This window comes from Pleurodeles waltl, chromosome 12 (assembly GCF_031143425.1).
Source record: "Pleurodeles waltl isolate 20211129_DDA chromosome 12, aPleWal1.hap1.20221129, whole genome shotgun sequence".
Taxonomy (NCBI): domain Eukaryota; kingdom Metazoa; phylum Chordata; class Amphibia; order Caudata; family Salamandridae; genus Pleurodeles; species Pleurodeles waltl.
This window is the reverse complement of record NC_090451.1, coordinates 663659945-663674361: the sequence shown is the minus strand read 5'-3', so window position 1 is coordinate 663674361 and position 14417 is coordinate 663659945. Positions and strand designations below refer to the sequence as shown.

Here is a 14417-nt window from a genome sequence, read left to right as displayed (position 1 = left end):
GAGTTCCATTGCAGTTCTCGGCAGGTGACCATATTGTGATTGTCAGTCAATAATTTATCCGGTAAAAAAAAACATAAAAGCCAGTACAGCATTAAAATATGTCTTAAAAGAATATGATTTTAAAAATCCATCAGTACACTTCGTGTGGACAATCCTGCAACTGTTACTTCCCCACCAAACCTCTAAGTCTCACAGCAGCAGGAAAAAAACGTATAAATACTCCAACATATGTTTTTGGACTTTAAAAGCTGTAGATGAAAAAGGCATGCTTACACCTCCTAATGTTTAAACTTTTTAGCAGTAATAATAAACTTTTTCCTGGGCACAGAATATACAGTGCAAAAAATACATAAAGTGCAGCAGACACTGTGAAGAATGTGAGTCATAGGAATCAAGGGAGGACTCTGAATACACATTGTTCGAGTAGTCAACTCAGAGATGAGCAATACCAAACCTTAATCTAATTAGACAGAACCTTTGAGGTTCCAATGAATAAATCAGGAATGGCTCAATAGACTATTTGGTGACCAAAAGAGAACTCCTCCACTTTCCTCTTGCCCCTCGTGGTAGAAACTCAACGTGGTGCAAACAGGCTCAAAAGATCTTGCTTCAGGTGCTGTCTAGGTACCAGTGCCAAATTTGTGGGTACAACAAAACAATCCGCTCTGCCCAATGGTGCCAAAAGTTCTAACTTTGTAACCAATCCATGGGATCCTTTGAACTAGCTCTGAAAGTAGGTAGTCTTGCACTATCTCCCGGTTAAGAGAGGTCTTGTGTTTACTCCAAACTGACTGCCACAGCATTACCGGGGCCAGCCCAATATGATCTTTCAGAGGGCAGATACTTGGCTCTGCCTGACACATAACCTGGCAAGCTTTTGGGGACTGAAAGGTGACTCCTCAAAAAGACATTCTCTTTCACTTATAACTTAGAGCAGTGGTTCTCAACCTTTTGACTTCTGTGGACCCAAACGTTATCATTACTGGAACCCAGGGACCCCCACTGAATCATTTTTGGAATCCGGGGACCCCCACTGAATCATAATGGTAATCTGGGGACTCCCCACTGAGTCATTACTGAAAGCTGGGGACTTAATCTGCTAATATTATTTAATTTTCTAAGGAGTCGCGGATCCCGGAGGAGGCTTCGCAGACCCCCACAGGGGTCCCCGGACCACAGGTTGGGAACTACTGACTTAGAGGAATCCCTGAAACTCTACACACCCGCCCCATAGATGACTGTTGAGCGGCACTGTGCCTCATAAATGGCCAGCTTAGTGTCCAAGGGTACCCCAGCTTTTTGGGAAACTTAAAAAGAGCCTCCCTAGTTTGAACAAATCATAAGCATCAAGAAGATGAGACCAGTTGCTCTTACTATTGAAAGAGAGGTCTAGATATGTAAATGTTCTACCCACTGATAGTTTCTCTCCCTGGAAATGGTATGATTTCAGGTCCCTTCGAACATCACCCATAACCATTACATAGAACTTAGCCCAGTTTGTCTTCTGGCCCAAATTACCCGTAAAAGAAACACATTTGTTAAAGAGCTTTTGGAGCCCAACGCACTGTCCTAGACATCAATATACAGTCGTAAGTGTAAAGAAGAGCGCTAATTTTCTTGGCACCCACCCTTGGTGAGTCATTATGCCTCTTTCAGACACTTGTCTAGATCATTAATGCAGAGGTAGAATAAAAACAGAGCAAGCACACACCCTTGCCTCACACCGCGTGACATCTTAATAGGTTCTGAACATTCCTCTTCCACCCAGTATCTGACATGACCCATGATATCCTCATGTAGCTTTGCAAGGTAAAGAACCAATGATTTGTCAGTGTCCATTGCTAGAATCTTACTCCAAAGCTTGTCCCTGTTTACCCAATCAAATGCAGAGGTTAAGTCCATAAAACCAAGATATAATCGACCTTTCTTGACCAAAGTATATGTGCTAATGATAAGATGGAGATTAAGACACTGCTCACTGTACCCAGGCCTTTCCTAGAGCCATACTGAACTTCAGAGAAGCATCTCTGCGCCATCACCCATGATTCAAGCCTATTCAGCAAAAGTACCCAAACTTTTGCTAGTAAAATCACTGAGCGAAATAGGATGGATCTGTGTTGTTACCGTCCTATAACTTTTTTTTAAATAAAGTCACAGTAATTGCACACAACCACGACTTAGGGAGGCCATATGCAGCCGCTGAGCTTATTACATTAGTGAGAATTGGCGCACAAAGAGCAGGGTTATCAAGAAATATGTCAACAGGCACCCCATCCAGTCCTGGGGCCTTATTTCTTGTGCTCCTCTCCAGGGCAGAAAATACCTCATCTAGTGAGGGGCTTGGTAGCTTGGTGCCTGCCTGGATATGCTGTTGAGCCTAAGAGCCTTAAAGACTGACCTCACCTAGACTACTTCCATAAAGCTTTGAGAATTGTTCTACCCAAATTCTTCGGGGAATAACCACATCAAAGGTAGTGTTATGAGTGTCAGAAAAATAAGGGCATTTACCACTACCCAAAAAAGCCTGGTATTATTTCTATTAGTAGCAACATGCAACTTTTCCAAGGCTTTTCTCCTGATCGTCAACTAATTAGGTTTTACAGCTGAATATTTTAGTTGCAGTACTCTGTGCGTGACCCTCTATGTATACTAGCTTTTTTTTGTGACCCGGCACTCTTGGACTCGGTTAGTGTTATGGAATTGTTTTTATTTTATTTATTTATTTTTGGCCCAGTGATTTTTACTGTTGCCATTTTGCTTTGTTAGCTGTTGTCTTCCCTGGGGGATCTGCCCCTTTCGATTAGGTTGACATTGTGGGCAACAGCAGAGTGACTTTTCCAAAAATGTTGCAATAACGAATCGCACCAACGCCGCCTGTCAGTTCCCCTTTCTTCAACTACACCATCTGCAAAGTGACTTTCGACACAACTCTGGAAATTTTAACTTCATCACAATGAATTCTGGGACTGGCAATATGCCCTTTGACCTTCTGCATCTTTTTTGTTATTGAAAATGTTGAATACTACCTTGCACAACGGGCCTCCATGTTTAACGGACTATTTGTATTGAACGTGAATGCTTCTAAAGCGCCCACAAAGCACTGTGCAGCCCCTTTCAGCCATATTACAGGTGCGCTGATGGGTAGCACAAGAGCCACGACAACGCAGTTTCACGCTGACACTTCACATGCTAAAAGCAGGCAAAAGGCCCCGTTAAAACTATGTTCACCAATAGTATAAAACCTGCAGGAACCCGTGTGCGCAGATTCCTGCATGTTATTCCCTATTGATTTGTAATCCTGTGAAATTCCCACCTCTGGGGAGCCCTTTCTTGGAATTACCGATGCTTGCAGTATCGAGACAAATTCCAGTCATCTGGTACCAAGCCTGTGGTTGGGAGAGGGCATGTTTATAGTGTGACTTGTTGGAAAAGTAGAGTTGTCTGTGAGGGTCAAAGAGATCTTAAGTTTTACCGTCGTGGACGGCTGTTGTAGTGCAGGAAAAAAAAAGATTTTGTTGTAGCGTGTATATAGCGCTTTATACCCCCATTGAGGGGCAACAGTGGCCTCAATTTGGTAGGTACTTCCTGTAATGTGCAGCTGGTTCGGATATTTTTTTGCTATGGGTGATTTTTTTGGTTTCAAGTCCTGGTCACATCCACTAGGCCTGACTAAGTCTTTGGTACTTTTGCCACTAGTCGGGCAACCCTTGATCGAAGGCAGCAGCAGAAAATGCAGTGGCAGAGTTATTAGGTTGGCCTTAACGAAGGATGCAATATTTTATTTTTTTTCACAACCATAGGCAGTAGGTGTTAAAAGTTTAAAAGTAATGAAAAGTAAAAATAAAACAGTATTAAAGTATTGTAAATATTTGTGTTAAAAGCAAAAATAAGTTTAAAAAATGAATGACCCACTGCGCGAATATATATTTAAAAAAAACATGAAATGAAAACGATATTGACCCACAGTCCCTGGTTCTGTGGCACTGAAGTTGATTACCTATTGAGTGGACGTGTACTAGCAAAGAAATCTCATCACTTCCATTGAAGGGGGGGCATTGGCTGAAGTGGGATAGTCCACTGAAGCATGCTGTATTTTGCAGTGGGTTGAAATCATTAAAAGACCTAAAAAGGGCTCACACGTTAAATAATTTCCATAGTTTTCCACTATCTCTCAATAGCAAACGCCTGAGCGTTGATATGTCTAGCATGGCGGGTGTGAGGGCACATTATGCTTTTAATTTGCTGTGTGTGGCAAGCTCGATGGTGGCTGTGGCCTGAGAGTAGCTGTTTGGCCCACAATAACTCTCCAAGGTCCAGCACTTCTTCCTGCCATGTTCTTTAGGACCAGCATCCACATCGGGCCCTTCAATGGGTGAGGCAGATGTGCGCCCAGGCTGTATCTGCATCTGCCTACCAAACAAGCATTGGCAACGTCAACGGGTCTGGCTTTAAGGTTGCAACATTGGAAAACATACGCTTGGGCCTGCATATTACGTTATGCATTGGACTAACAAAGCCGGACCTGATGACGTGTACTTGGGACCTGCGTTCCATCTGGAACAGGAAGCCGGTTCTGTTGAAGCCTCCTTTCTGTTGTTGTAGCCCTGTCCTCTGTCGAACAAAGGTAGGATGGCAAGGGAGCCTGCGTGCATCTTCTAGTACAAGTCGACTTGATTTGTATATGTTTTTGTGGAACGATTCGCGCTTTTTTAGGATGTTGGGCATGTGCCAGTGATGGGATTGCCATTCCGTGGTTTGAGAGGTAAAAAGGGTGTTTATCACTGATGTATGTGGGATATGTTTCATCCAGAGCGGTCCCGGCAGCTGCGGGGTGCACCGACCGGTGGCGCGCGCCGGCTGGGGTCAGGCGGGGCCTGGTCACACATTAACCAGGCCAGGCCGTGTGCACGTGGGCTGGCCTCGAGCCGCTAGCCTCCGGTGGGGAGACAGTCAGGGGGGCGCCTCGGCCGGTGTGGAAGGGTCTTCTGTCGGCTCCCGGCCCCCTAAGATAAACGTCATGGAAGGTAGGTGGGGGATAAGGTGTCCTGGTAGCTGGCATTGCTGGATACTTCTCAATAGCTCCGAACGCTGTCCGGGCGAATACACCTCGTTCTTCGGCCTGCACCCGGGCTCCGAGGCAGAGACCTCGCCTCCTTTTCCCCAAATAGGAGATATGGTTTCTTTCAGTAATTACAGTAACCGAGAGGGACGGGTGTACCTGGGGCGGGACAGGTGAATCAAGAAATGCATACCTACCCAAGGGAAATGAGAATGTCTTTCAGTGGGGCGGGGGGTGGGGTGGGGTAGCAGTCTCACTTGGTGGTGTGAGCCGTGGTTACCTGAGAGTCCCTGAGGAGATGGGCAGTGACGTAGCGAGTGTATCTCGTACCCTAATACGAAGAAGGAAGTGCACCCCCTTCCCCCAGGCCACTGTTTGAACTGTGAAATACAGCAGTAACCAGGGCTCAGTGGGCCCCGGTGCCACTGCACCTGCTTCACACGTTGAAGGTGGCCCCTGGAGATGGGGGTTCAGAGAACCCTAGTTGGCTCGTGGTAGCTGTGATTTCTGGCAGATGCCCATGTTCTGAAAGGGAGTCTGCCAGGCAGCTCCCGAGATGTCCTGGACTCACCCTTTGGAAGAGGCTTGTATGGCGGACCTCGTTCCGGGGGCCTGGGGTGTGTGGGTCTGGGAGACATGTTTTTTTTTTCTTCTAATTTTCTCACTTTCTATGCCTGTTTCGTTCAAGCGGCTCTTATTTCTTCCCTTTCGCAGCAGCGGTCAACAGGCGCTTCTCTGACATCATGGCGCAGCTGACCCATGACCTCGGCACGGCCTTCTTCCAGAAGCAGCAGCTGAATGCGTCGATGGCGGACACCTTCCTGGAGCACCTGTGCCTCCTGGACATCGACTCGGAGCCAACCACGGCCCGGAACACCAGCATCATCTGCACCATCGGTACAGCCCCCGGCGCTTTGTTTCAATACCCTTTGCCCCGGGCATCAAATGGTCATGGCTTTATTCTAGCAGCAATGCCACCTTCCCCTCCACTAACGTGGAACTGGTGCATTTTATGCAAGCTTTTTGTGTGCGTATTTTATTAGTTTCACAATGTACACATGTCAAACTTTAAAACGGGAAACAGTACAAATAATTCACAGATATTGTGTGTTTTTCTTCAGTTCCTGTTGTTGTAGGGGAAGTAGGCAGCGTTGTCTTTTATTTTGGCATTGCGTGCCAGTCGTGAGCCTCCCCAGGCCACAGGTTGATATAGAAATAAGTACTTGTGCGCTTTACAAAGTTGTGCTTGCCTTGCGGCTGGCAGTGCGCCTGCTGCCTCGGGTATAACTGGACTCCACTGATCACTGGAAACGGAGCTTGGGTAATCCTTTGGGAGTTGTTGGTAATTATTTGCTAATTGTAGCCTAGCGGCCTTGTTGGGGGAAATCTCCTCGGCTCTTAGTAACACTGAGAACATGAGTGCAATCGGAGTTTTTCCACATAACAATTCCTTTCTGAGGGTGGGTTGGTAGTAAATCTTCCCTTCACTGTACTTTACCTCGCAGGGAGTGAAGTAATTACATCATATGAGCCTTTACACCACAGGTCTTTACCTCACGCACATGTATAAATATTTACACCGGTGTGTGTGTGTGTATGTGTGTGTGTGTATATATATATATGTCTATCTATCTGTCTTTTTTTTTTTTTTTTTTCTTTTACATATGTATGTAGAAATACACATAGATTTAATTATTTTTATAATCAAAATCATTTTTAATTTCATTTACAATGAATAAAACTAATATTAATCATTCCATTTTAATAGATTATGCTGTATTCATTTAATTATATTTGAGTAATGAAAATCCTATCTATGAACCGTAAAAAAAATCATAGCAGTCTACAATATGTACATCCTCTACACTACATACCCTTGAACCATAAACACCCTTTACTACTCTTTTAAACAACACACCCCTGAGCCCTAAATACTGCTTGCTTTCCTAGTAAGTTGTCATTCCGTAACCCCACAAACTCCTGGCCACCCCTGTGCCCTTCTCATCCATGAACCCTTTACACCCACACTACCCTGTGCTGTCTTCAACCTCAAAACCACTTTAATATCCATATACACTACACATTTCTAAACACTAAAAACCCTTTTCTGTCTAACTGTTGAACCGTAAATTCCCCTTACACACAAAAACAAAACATTGCATTTAAAATTTTAAATGCATTTAGTTTTTTAATCCTATATTTTTTATAAATACATATTTTTTTAAAAGTCACGATGAATTGATACTTAAATATTACAGGTTTTAATAACCTACAGTATAATTTACTAAATACCTTACATTAAGTGTAAATATACTATTTTAAACTGAAAGTATTTCTGTAATTTTATCTGTTTAATTACAAAATAAATTATCAAACATATTAATGTTAAAAATCATTTTAAATTCAGCTTTCCTTATCATTCTATATATGTGCATTTTTCTGCCTACTTGTATGTGTATACATACTTGAATATAAACATATTTAAACATATATATTTTAAACGTCTACACACATAATGACTTCTAACAATTGAAAATGCCTAAAAAATAAAACACTGATGTAAAGTACAGAAAAAACTACTTTCGAAGTAAAAGCCCCGAACGGCTTCCCTGTGATGGGAAGTGCCACAAAGTACAATCTGCTATGCAGTGGTAGGTTTTGAGTGAGACTCCTTTTATGACTACAGCCTAATATGTGGTGAGGCTGTCCGTATTAACCACATCGATGAAGCCCACACAGTTGTTGGGTTACAAACGGTATGGCCGTGAAGTTGAGAATGGGTTTGGAGCCACATTGTTTTGCCATGCCCTCTTATGTCAAATTTGTGTTCATTTTCTTGCCTTCCATTATTACTGTTCTTATCCACCGTTTGCAGCATCAGCTCACGTGTACTATAATACGTCGGTGTTTTAGTATAATGCTTACTGCCGCAGGTGGTTCAGCCTCCCTTTTATAAGATCATCTGCCCCCTGGGAAGAGGGATATGAAAGATTTTTTGTCAGTAGGATAAAGTGGTATTTGAGACTTGATGTTCCTAGAGGTAGGGGTAGAAGTTTAAGCATCCTGGAATGGAGTGTTCATGGTTGGACGCTGTCCTGTGGTCTTTCAGCTCCTTATGTGGGGTTGGGTAGCATATTGTCCTATTTGTGATGGTTTCTTTTTCACGTTGTGCCCGGTGTGAACATGTGCCTCAGAGTCCTAGTCCATATGTGATCTACTACAACCCATGCCACGATTCGATACCTGAAGTGCAATGCATACTTCTCTGCAATAATCTGTAGCCAAGTCCTGTTCTCTGAGCCCTCCTCCTGTACCTTGTGGTCCCAAGAAGAAATATGCAAAAAGCAATGGGGAATGTTAAATGCCTCTCTCTTTGTTCGCAGGTCCTGCATCACGTTCTGTTGAGATGCTCTGTGAGATGATAAAGGCCGGAATGAATATTGCACGCCTCAATTTCTCCCATGGTTCCCACGAGGTAAGACTGCAGCACATACAGGCAAACACGCGTGTACTTGCTGGATTAATTCAACACAGTCAACAAAACCTCCTTTGAACTGTGGGGTACTAACTAAATATATAAAAAAAATAATAACGGGCCTTACGTTTACAGCTGACTCATAAACAAACAACATTGGCTTCACAGTAAATCGTGGCCAGCTGCTTAAAGTCGAGAGAGTGAACGACATGTGTAAAACAGGAATTAGTACTAGGGAGATTGAGCAGTATGTATTTGCAGAAGAGCACAGAGAAATTGCCTTTGCGCCATGTGAGGAACAAAAAACAAAGAAGAAATTGCAAAACCCTCTGATAGAATGAATAATAGATATCTCAACTTCACATGGGATAGATCTGCTTAGACCATGTTTTGAATCCCGGTAGTTGTAGAGGATGAGAACAGCCCTACTACAGTAAACAAATCAGACCTGGAATATATGGCATTTGCCAAACTGAACGCACCAAAAGGTGTGGGGGCAACAGTTGCAATAAGTAACTACTGGTAATTGCTTGGGGTAGCATTCTAACCCATTGTTAGACTGGGGTGTCTGTCTCACCCTTTGAGAGCTCTGCTCCAGATACAATTAGACCAACCTCAATCCTTTGCCATGGCTCATCTAGCACCCACTTGCCTTCATTGTGCCCCCATAACACTCTCTGGCATGAATTTTTTCAACTCTACCAGAGGCCATGTTCTTCCCCCTTACAATATTGTGCACAAATAGCAAAGCTGGAGAAACATGGCCTCTGGTAGAGTTGAAAAAAGTGACAAATTACACACTGGGAAAATAAAACGATGAATGTATGCTAGGATATTATATTGCGAAAAAAATTGTTTGATGGAGTGGAACTTCGGTTTGTGCCTGCAGATTCTGGTCACTGGCCGCCTCAAAGGGGCATTGCATGCAACTTCAGCAGTGAGAGTAAAACTAGCTGCCTGTACCGTACTATATCGGACACTGCAAGAGTGTCTCAGCCGCAAACTGTGAGCTGTTGTGCAAGTCCGGGGCAGGAGCGAAGCTGTCAGTGGTGCAGGAAGAGCAGTGTCGCCGAGTCCAAAACGTTTTAGCGTCCAAGTCAACCCCGACTGCAGATGTAGTTGAATACCAAAACAGCACAAAGGGGCCATTTTGCTTGATTGCACCAGGTCCTATGACCCTTAGCTATGCCACTGGTCCCGAGTGGGCCCTGAGACCAAACTTTGTCTTGCATCAACTTTTACAGTTCGGGATACATTTAAGATAACATTTTGGCAAAATACGTAGATTCCACTGAAATGTTTAAGGATAGAGTCAATGGAACATGACAGTAGCCGTAAGCTGGTGGTCAGTTACATTAAGAAGGTGCCTGTGAGATGTGCAATGAAAGGAACTGCACTTGTCCTGGCCATTGGAGGAAAAAGCATGGAGAGGATTGCTGGGAAAACGAAACTAATAAAAAAAAATGTGCATGAGACAATACAAGTGACATAATAGTTTGGGGTGGGGAAAGAACTTGCTGGTAACTGAAGGAGAAAAGCTGCTCATTGTAAAGAAAATGGAGAACATCCAAGAGAGGAGTTTGCCACCAGGGAGCTGTTTCGGGTCTCCTGATGGGTTGTCATCTTGTTAAAAAGCCAAGCCCTCAGCCCTGTGGGAGCTCGGCCTGAAATTCTCAGGAATGGAGGCTGTAGGAGGATCTAGTGGTATTTTTTTTTTCTCCTTCCACACAGGTTAGTAATCAGGATTGGCAAAACCACTACTTCTGGTTGTGCGCTAGCACAAGTAATTAACATATGCTGTTTACATGCTTTGCAGGCACCAATGCTCTTCATCACATTAAATCTTTTCCTATTGGCTTTGCCAATTCTGAGATCAAGAATCAAAGAAGGATTGCTTATAGGCGATTAAGAATTAAACATAAAAGTGCTGACTGTATACTTTTCAGATGTAAAACAGTACTTGTATTTTAGCATAAGCACTTTCTGTAAGGTATAATATTACTGCGAACAACCAGCAGCTTGAAGCGAGAAACAGTGGTGCTCCTCTTAGAGTAGCCAAAGTCCTCTCTATATGTATATTTTAAGAAACCGGTAATCGTATGTCTTGCTGACGTGTGCTGCCAAGCCAGACCTAAAAAGGATGCTCACGTAATTTGAATGTTGCCCTGGGTGCAAAGGATGAAACAGTTACATCGGACACTTCATCCTTCTTTGCCTAAAATACAGATCCAAGTAAAAGGAAAGTTGCGGGCTTCCTTTGGAAGCGCGGCCTCGGGAGGCAACATCTTTTAGAGTAGGATGGAAGAGGAGGAAAAACCAGGCACACCAACTACCTACCTATGCAAACTAGAGGAAGCATGGTAACAGTTATCCTGGCTGACAGCGTAGTTAATCCGACATGATGTATTCTGCACTTGCGTTGTTCTCCTTGTGTTTGTACTGGTTTGTTTGAGTAGGTCTTCCACTTTCACTGTGTTCATATGTAGTAAGTAGAGATGGGCGGCGAACTCCACACTGCTCGCGTATTTTTTCCCACTCCGCGTTCCAAAAAACTCAGCGTAGCAGAGTTTTTCTTCATTCGCGCTCGCTCACATTAAGTTGGCATAAGCGAGGAAAATCGCCACCTCTAAGCAAGATATCTCAACACAGATGTTTGCAGCCGCCCATGCTGAGTAATCTTCCATTTGCGTTGAGGAAGTTACCACTCAAGTAGAAAATCCACTTAAGCAGCGGTGCTGTTCGCTGTTTTTTTTATTTTTATCGTGAGACAAACACCCAGAGCTAAAAATAAGCGCAGAAGGCGTGACCTAACACACTCCACTGCTTGCAGAGTTTTTTGGTCACACAGAACTTTGCAAACTACGCCCAGGCCTAGTAGTAAGTGAAGTGAAGTGACACTTTGAGTCAAGTGTCCTCGATGAAATGATATGCAAAGGATGGCCATTAAAAAGAGCCCCCAGTAACTTTTGCTTTAAAAGGCTGGTCAGGCTTTCGAGAGTCTTTCTCACTAATTTTCCCCTCAACTACATCTTTTATTATTTTCCCTTTGTTTAATTTTGTCCTGTATGTAAAAAAACAACAATTTATGCCAGCATTACTACTTTCAACCTTTGCCCACATCTATGAGGCAGCCAACTGGTGAAAGATCACCACTGAATTGTAAGAGCCTGGAGCTGCAATCCATTCCACATGCTGCATTCTTGCAAAACCTTGATATGTTGGTGCGCGCAAAACCTTTGCATTTAAAACTACATTATGCCACTGGTGTGAACTGTGTTTATTAGGCTATTTCTTATTTAAGTTGACTTTTCTGCATAAATGGATCTGCAAAATGTCCATATCCCCGATGATAAAGTGTAGGTGAGGTAAAAATGTTGAAATAAAAAATGATACCAATTTGGGATATCGATCACAACAGAATGTTTAAAATGCATAATATTTAATGTAAGTATGGTGAGGTTTTATAAAGCGTTTGTCTAGTCTTGAGTTGATTGGTACAGCACATTGCCACCTGATTTGTTGTGCATATCATGTTTACAAAGATGCATAAAATTTTAGTCTTTAAAAAGGTTCAAAATGAGGGATTGCATAGTTAAGACAGTCCCTAACCAAGTCTATTTTCTCTGTTTAGTACCATGCAGAATCCATCAAGAACGTACGAACAGCTACGGAAAGCTTTGCTGCGAACCCAATGTTTTACAGACCTGTTGCCATTGCATTAGACACCAAGGGGCCGGAGATCCGCACAGGGGTGGTTGTTGGGGTGAGTCATCTCAGCATCCGCTAGTGCTAATTAAGCAAGTGACGTAGTGAGATGTTACTGTGTTTCAAGAGTTTACCATAGGTCTCAATGTGCTGAATTTATGCCAGGTTCTCAAAATGTCAACATAAGACACATTTACACTTAATTGACGTAAATGCAAGTTATTTTTAAAGTCAGTGGTTAATATTACAGTATGTCATGGACTTGGCCCTTCAGGAGCCATGTTGAACAACCCTCATGTATGTTTGTTCTGTTTATTCAGCAAATTATCCTCTTCACGTGATCCGGTTTTCAGCATTTACGCTTCATAAAGGTTTTTAAGTTGTCACTAGGTTTTCTCTAATGCAATATATTGTATCTCAAGACCCAATACTATCCTAGAAATGAAACACTACATTTATGGGTAATCTGGTTCCCAAAGATCCTGGCACTTTGAAATGTTACTTGCTATATATTCTGCCTGCTCACTGCAGTGCTTTGGGAATGAGCTCTAGCTCAGGAGGCAATGTAGTAGGCTATGGACTCTAATGGGTACAACTTAAGAAAGCAGTTCTGTCTCTGCAATTAAGTCAGTGTACGTTTCCTTCAAAATTGAGTCATGGTGACAAAATTGTCCCATCTTAACAGTGAAGCATTGTATAACGGAGTGTCTCACAGATTTGACCGTAGACAGCTACATAAGATTGCAGGAGTACACAGCCAGACTCATGCAGCCACATGAATGATTGGAATTCTAGTATGGCTATACGGGGCCTGAGGAGGCCCGATTCAGTGCCCGAAACGCGTCACCACTCTTGGTTTAAGGTTTCACTTAGTACTTGAATATGAATACATTGATGGGATTTTCACCAATTGGGGACAACCTTGAGTGTCAAGACGACGACACGATGGACTGTGGATCACTTGCTTCTATGTACCAAGGATAGATAGTATTGTTTTTTTTATAATAGATGTATAAGGACTTTCAGTTCCATGCAAAGCACATAATGGTGTGCAACATTAATGCGTTTTTAATGTACAGACCTTTCTGGAAATTATGATTTAAGTTGTATACGTTTCAGTCTTTCTTATGAAAGATGCATAGAACTGTGGTAGAGGGCGATGATACATTGTGTCAGTTTATGAAATGAATTGTGATTTATTACCAGACAGTACTGATTAATTGCACTTGTGTCTCTTGATTTTTAAATCATTTCCATAGGGTCCTACATACTGATGTAGAAGTGTGTTTCCCTAGCCCATTTGGGGTTATTCAGGAAATCACTTGCCTTCCCCTCTCCGCATGCAGATTCAGCAATTGTTTTGGGAACCTCATTGTTCTCACATTCAGGGAATCTAAGATCAGCTCTTTACCTTTTCCTTATCAGTTTAATCGGGGACTATTCAGTAACTTATTCAATTCTTCACCAGTTACTTTTTAGTAGTGAGCAGCAGCTTGAAGCCTCGTATAGTAAGATAAAAACCTTCCCTTTCATCCTGCCCTGCTGGGTAGGACATTAGTCAATTGTTTGTTTTCTAACACTCTAGGATGCTAAATCCAAGCACAAGTTTGTTAGTAAATATAATGCCCAACATGCGTGTAACATGACCTTTCATACGCATTAGTTTCCGAAGGATATCTCCTATTTCCTGGTAGGCTATTCCTCCTCTTTCCCAAGGATGGGGAGGCACCTGAGGAAGTGCGTCTTCGGTCCACTGTCTCCTTTGTTACCCCCGAATGCTCACTGTCCTCATTTTACTTTGCAGGGTGACAATGCCGAGGTAGAACTGGTTAAGGGCTCATCTGTTAAGGTCACTCCAGATGAAGCCTTTAAAGACAAGTGTGATGACAAGGTCATCTGGGTGGACTACAAGAACATATGTAAGGTGGTTACGGTCGGTGCCCGGATCTTTGTGGATGATGGACTCATCTCACTGCTGGTAAAGGAAATTGGTAAGTGGTGGGTGAAGGGCAAAGTAGAACACTTTTGGGTCACAGATCTATGGTGGGTGAAAAGCATGGATATTGCCATAGATCAACACAAACTTCACAGTGGTTCAGAGTGATCATCATTCATTTGCATTCGTGATTGATATTCATCAAATCAGTGAATAATACGCATTTCCCCGTGTAATTGATG

General features: G+C 43.0%; 1 protein-coding gene across 7 annotated transcripts in view; it reads left to right on the top strand.

Annotated features, from left to right (window-relative positions):
• Nucleotides 1–14417, top strand: part of PKLR (pyruvate kinase L/R) — a 39205-nt gene that overhangs the window by 6980 nt on the left and 17808 nt on the right. For 3 of the 7 annotated variants that reach the window (XM_069218443.1, XM_069218442.1, XM_069218440.1), the window contains exons 2-5: nucleotides 5774–5956; nucleotides 8443–8534; nucleotides 12166–12297; nucleotides 14044–14230. In XM_069218443.1, the coding sequence (XP_069074544.1) occupies nucleotides 5774–5956; nucleotides 8443–8534; nucleotides 12166–12297; nucleotides 14044–14230 (594 nt within the window). Of the gene's footprint in view, nucleotides 1–5002; nucleotides 5025–5773; nucleotides 5957–8442; nucleotides 8535–12165; nucleotides 12298–14043; nucleotides 14231–14417 lie in introns of those variants that run through there. The other 4 variants (XM_069218444.1, XM_069218441.1, XM_069218446.1 and 1 more) reach the window with 3 other exon arrangements.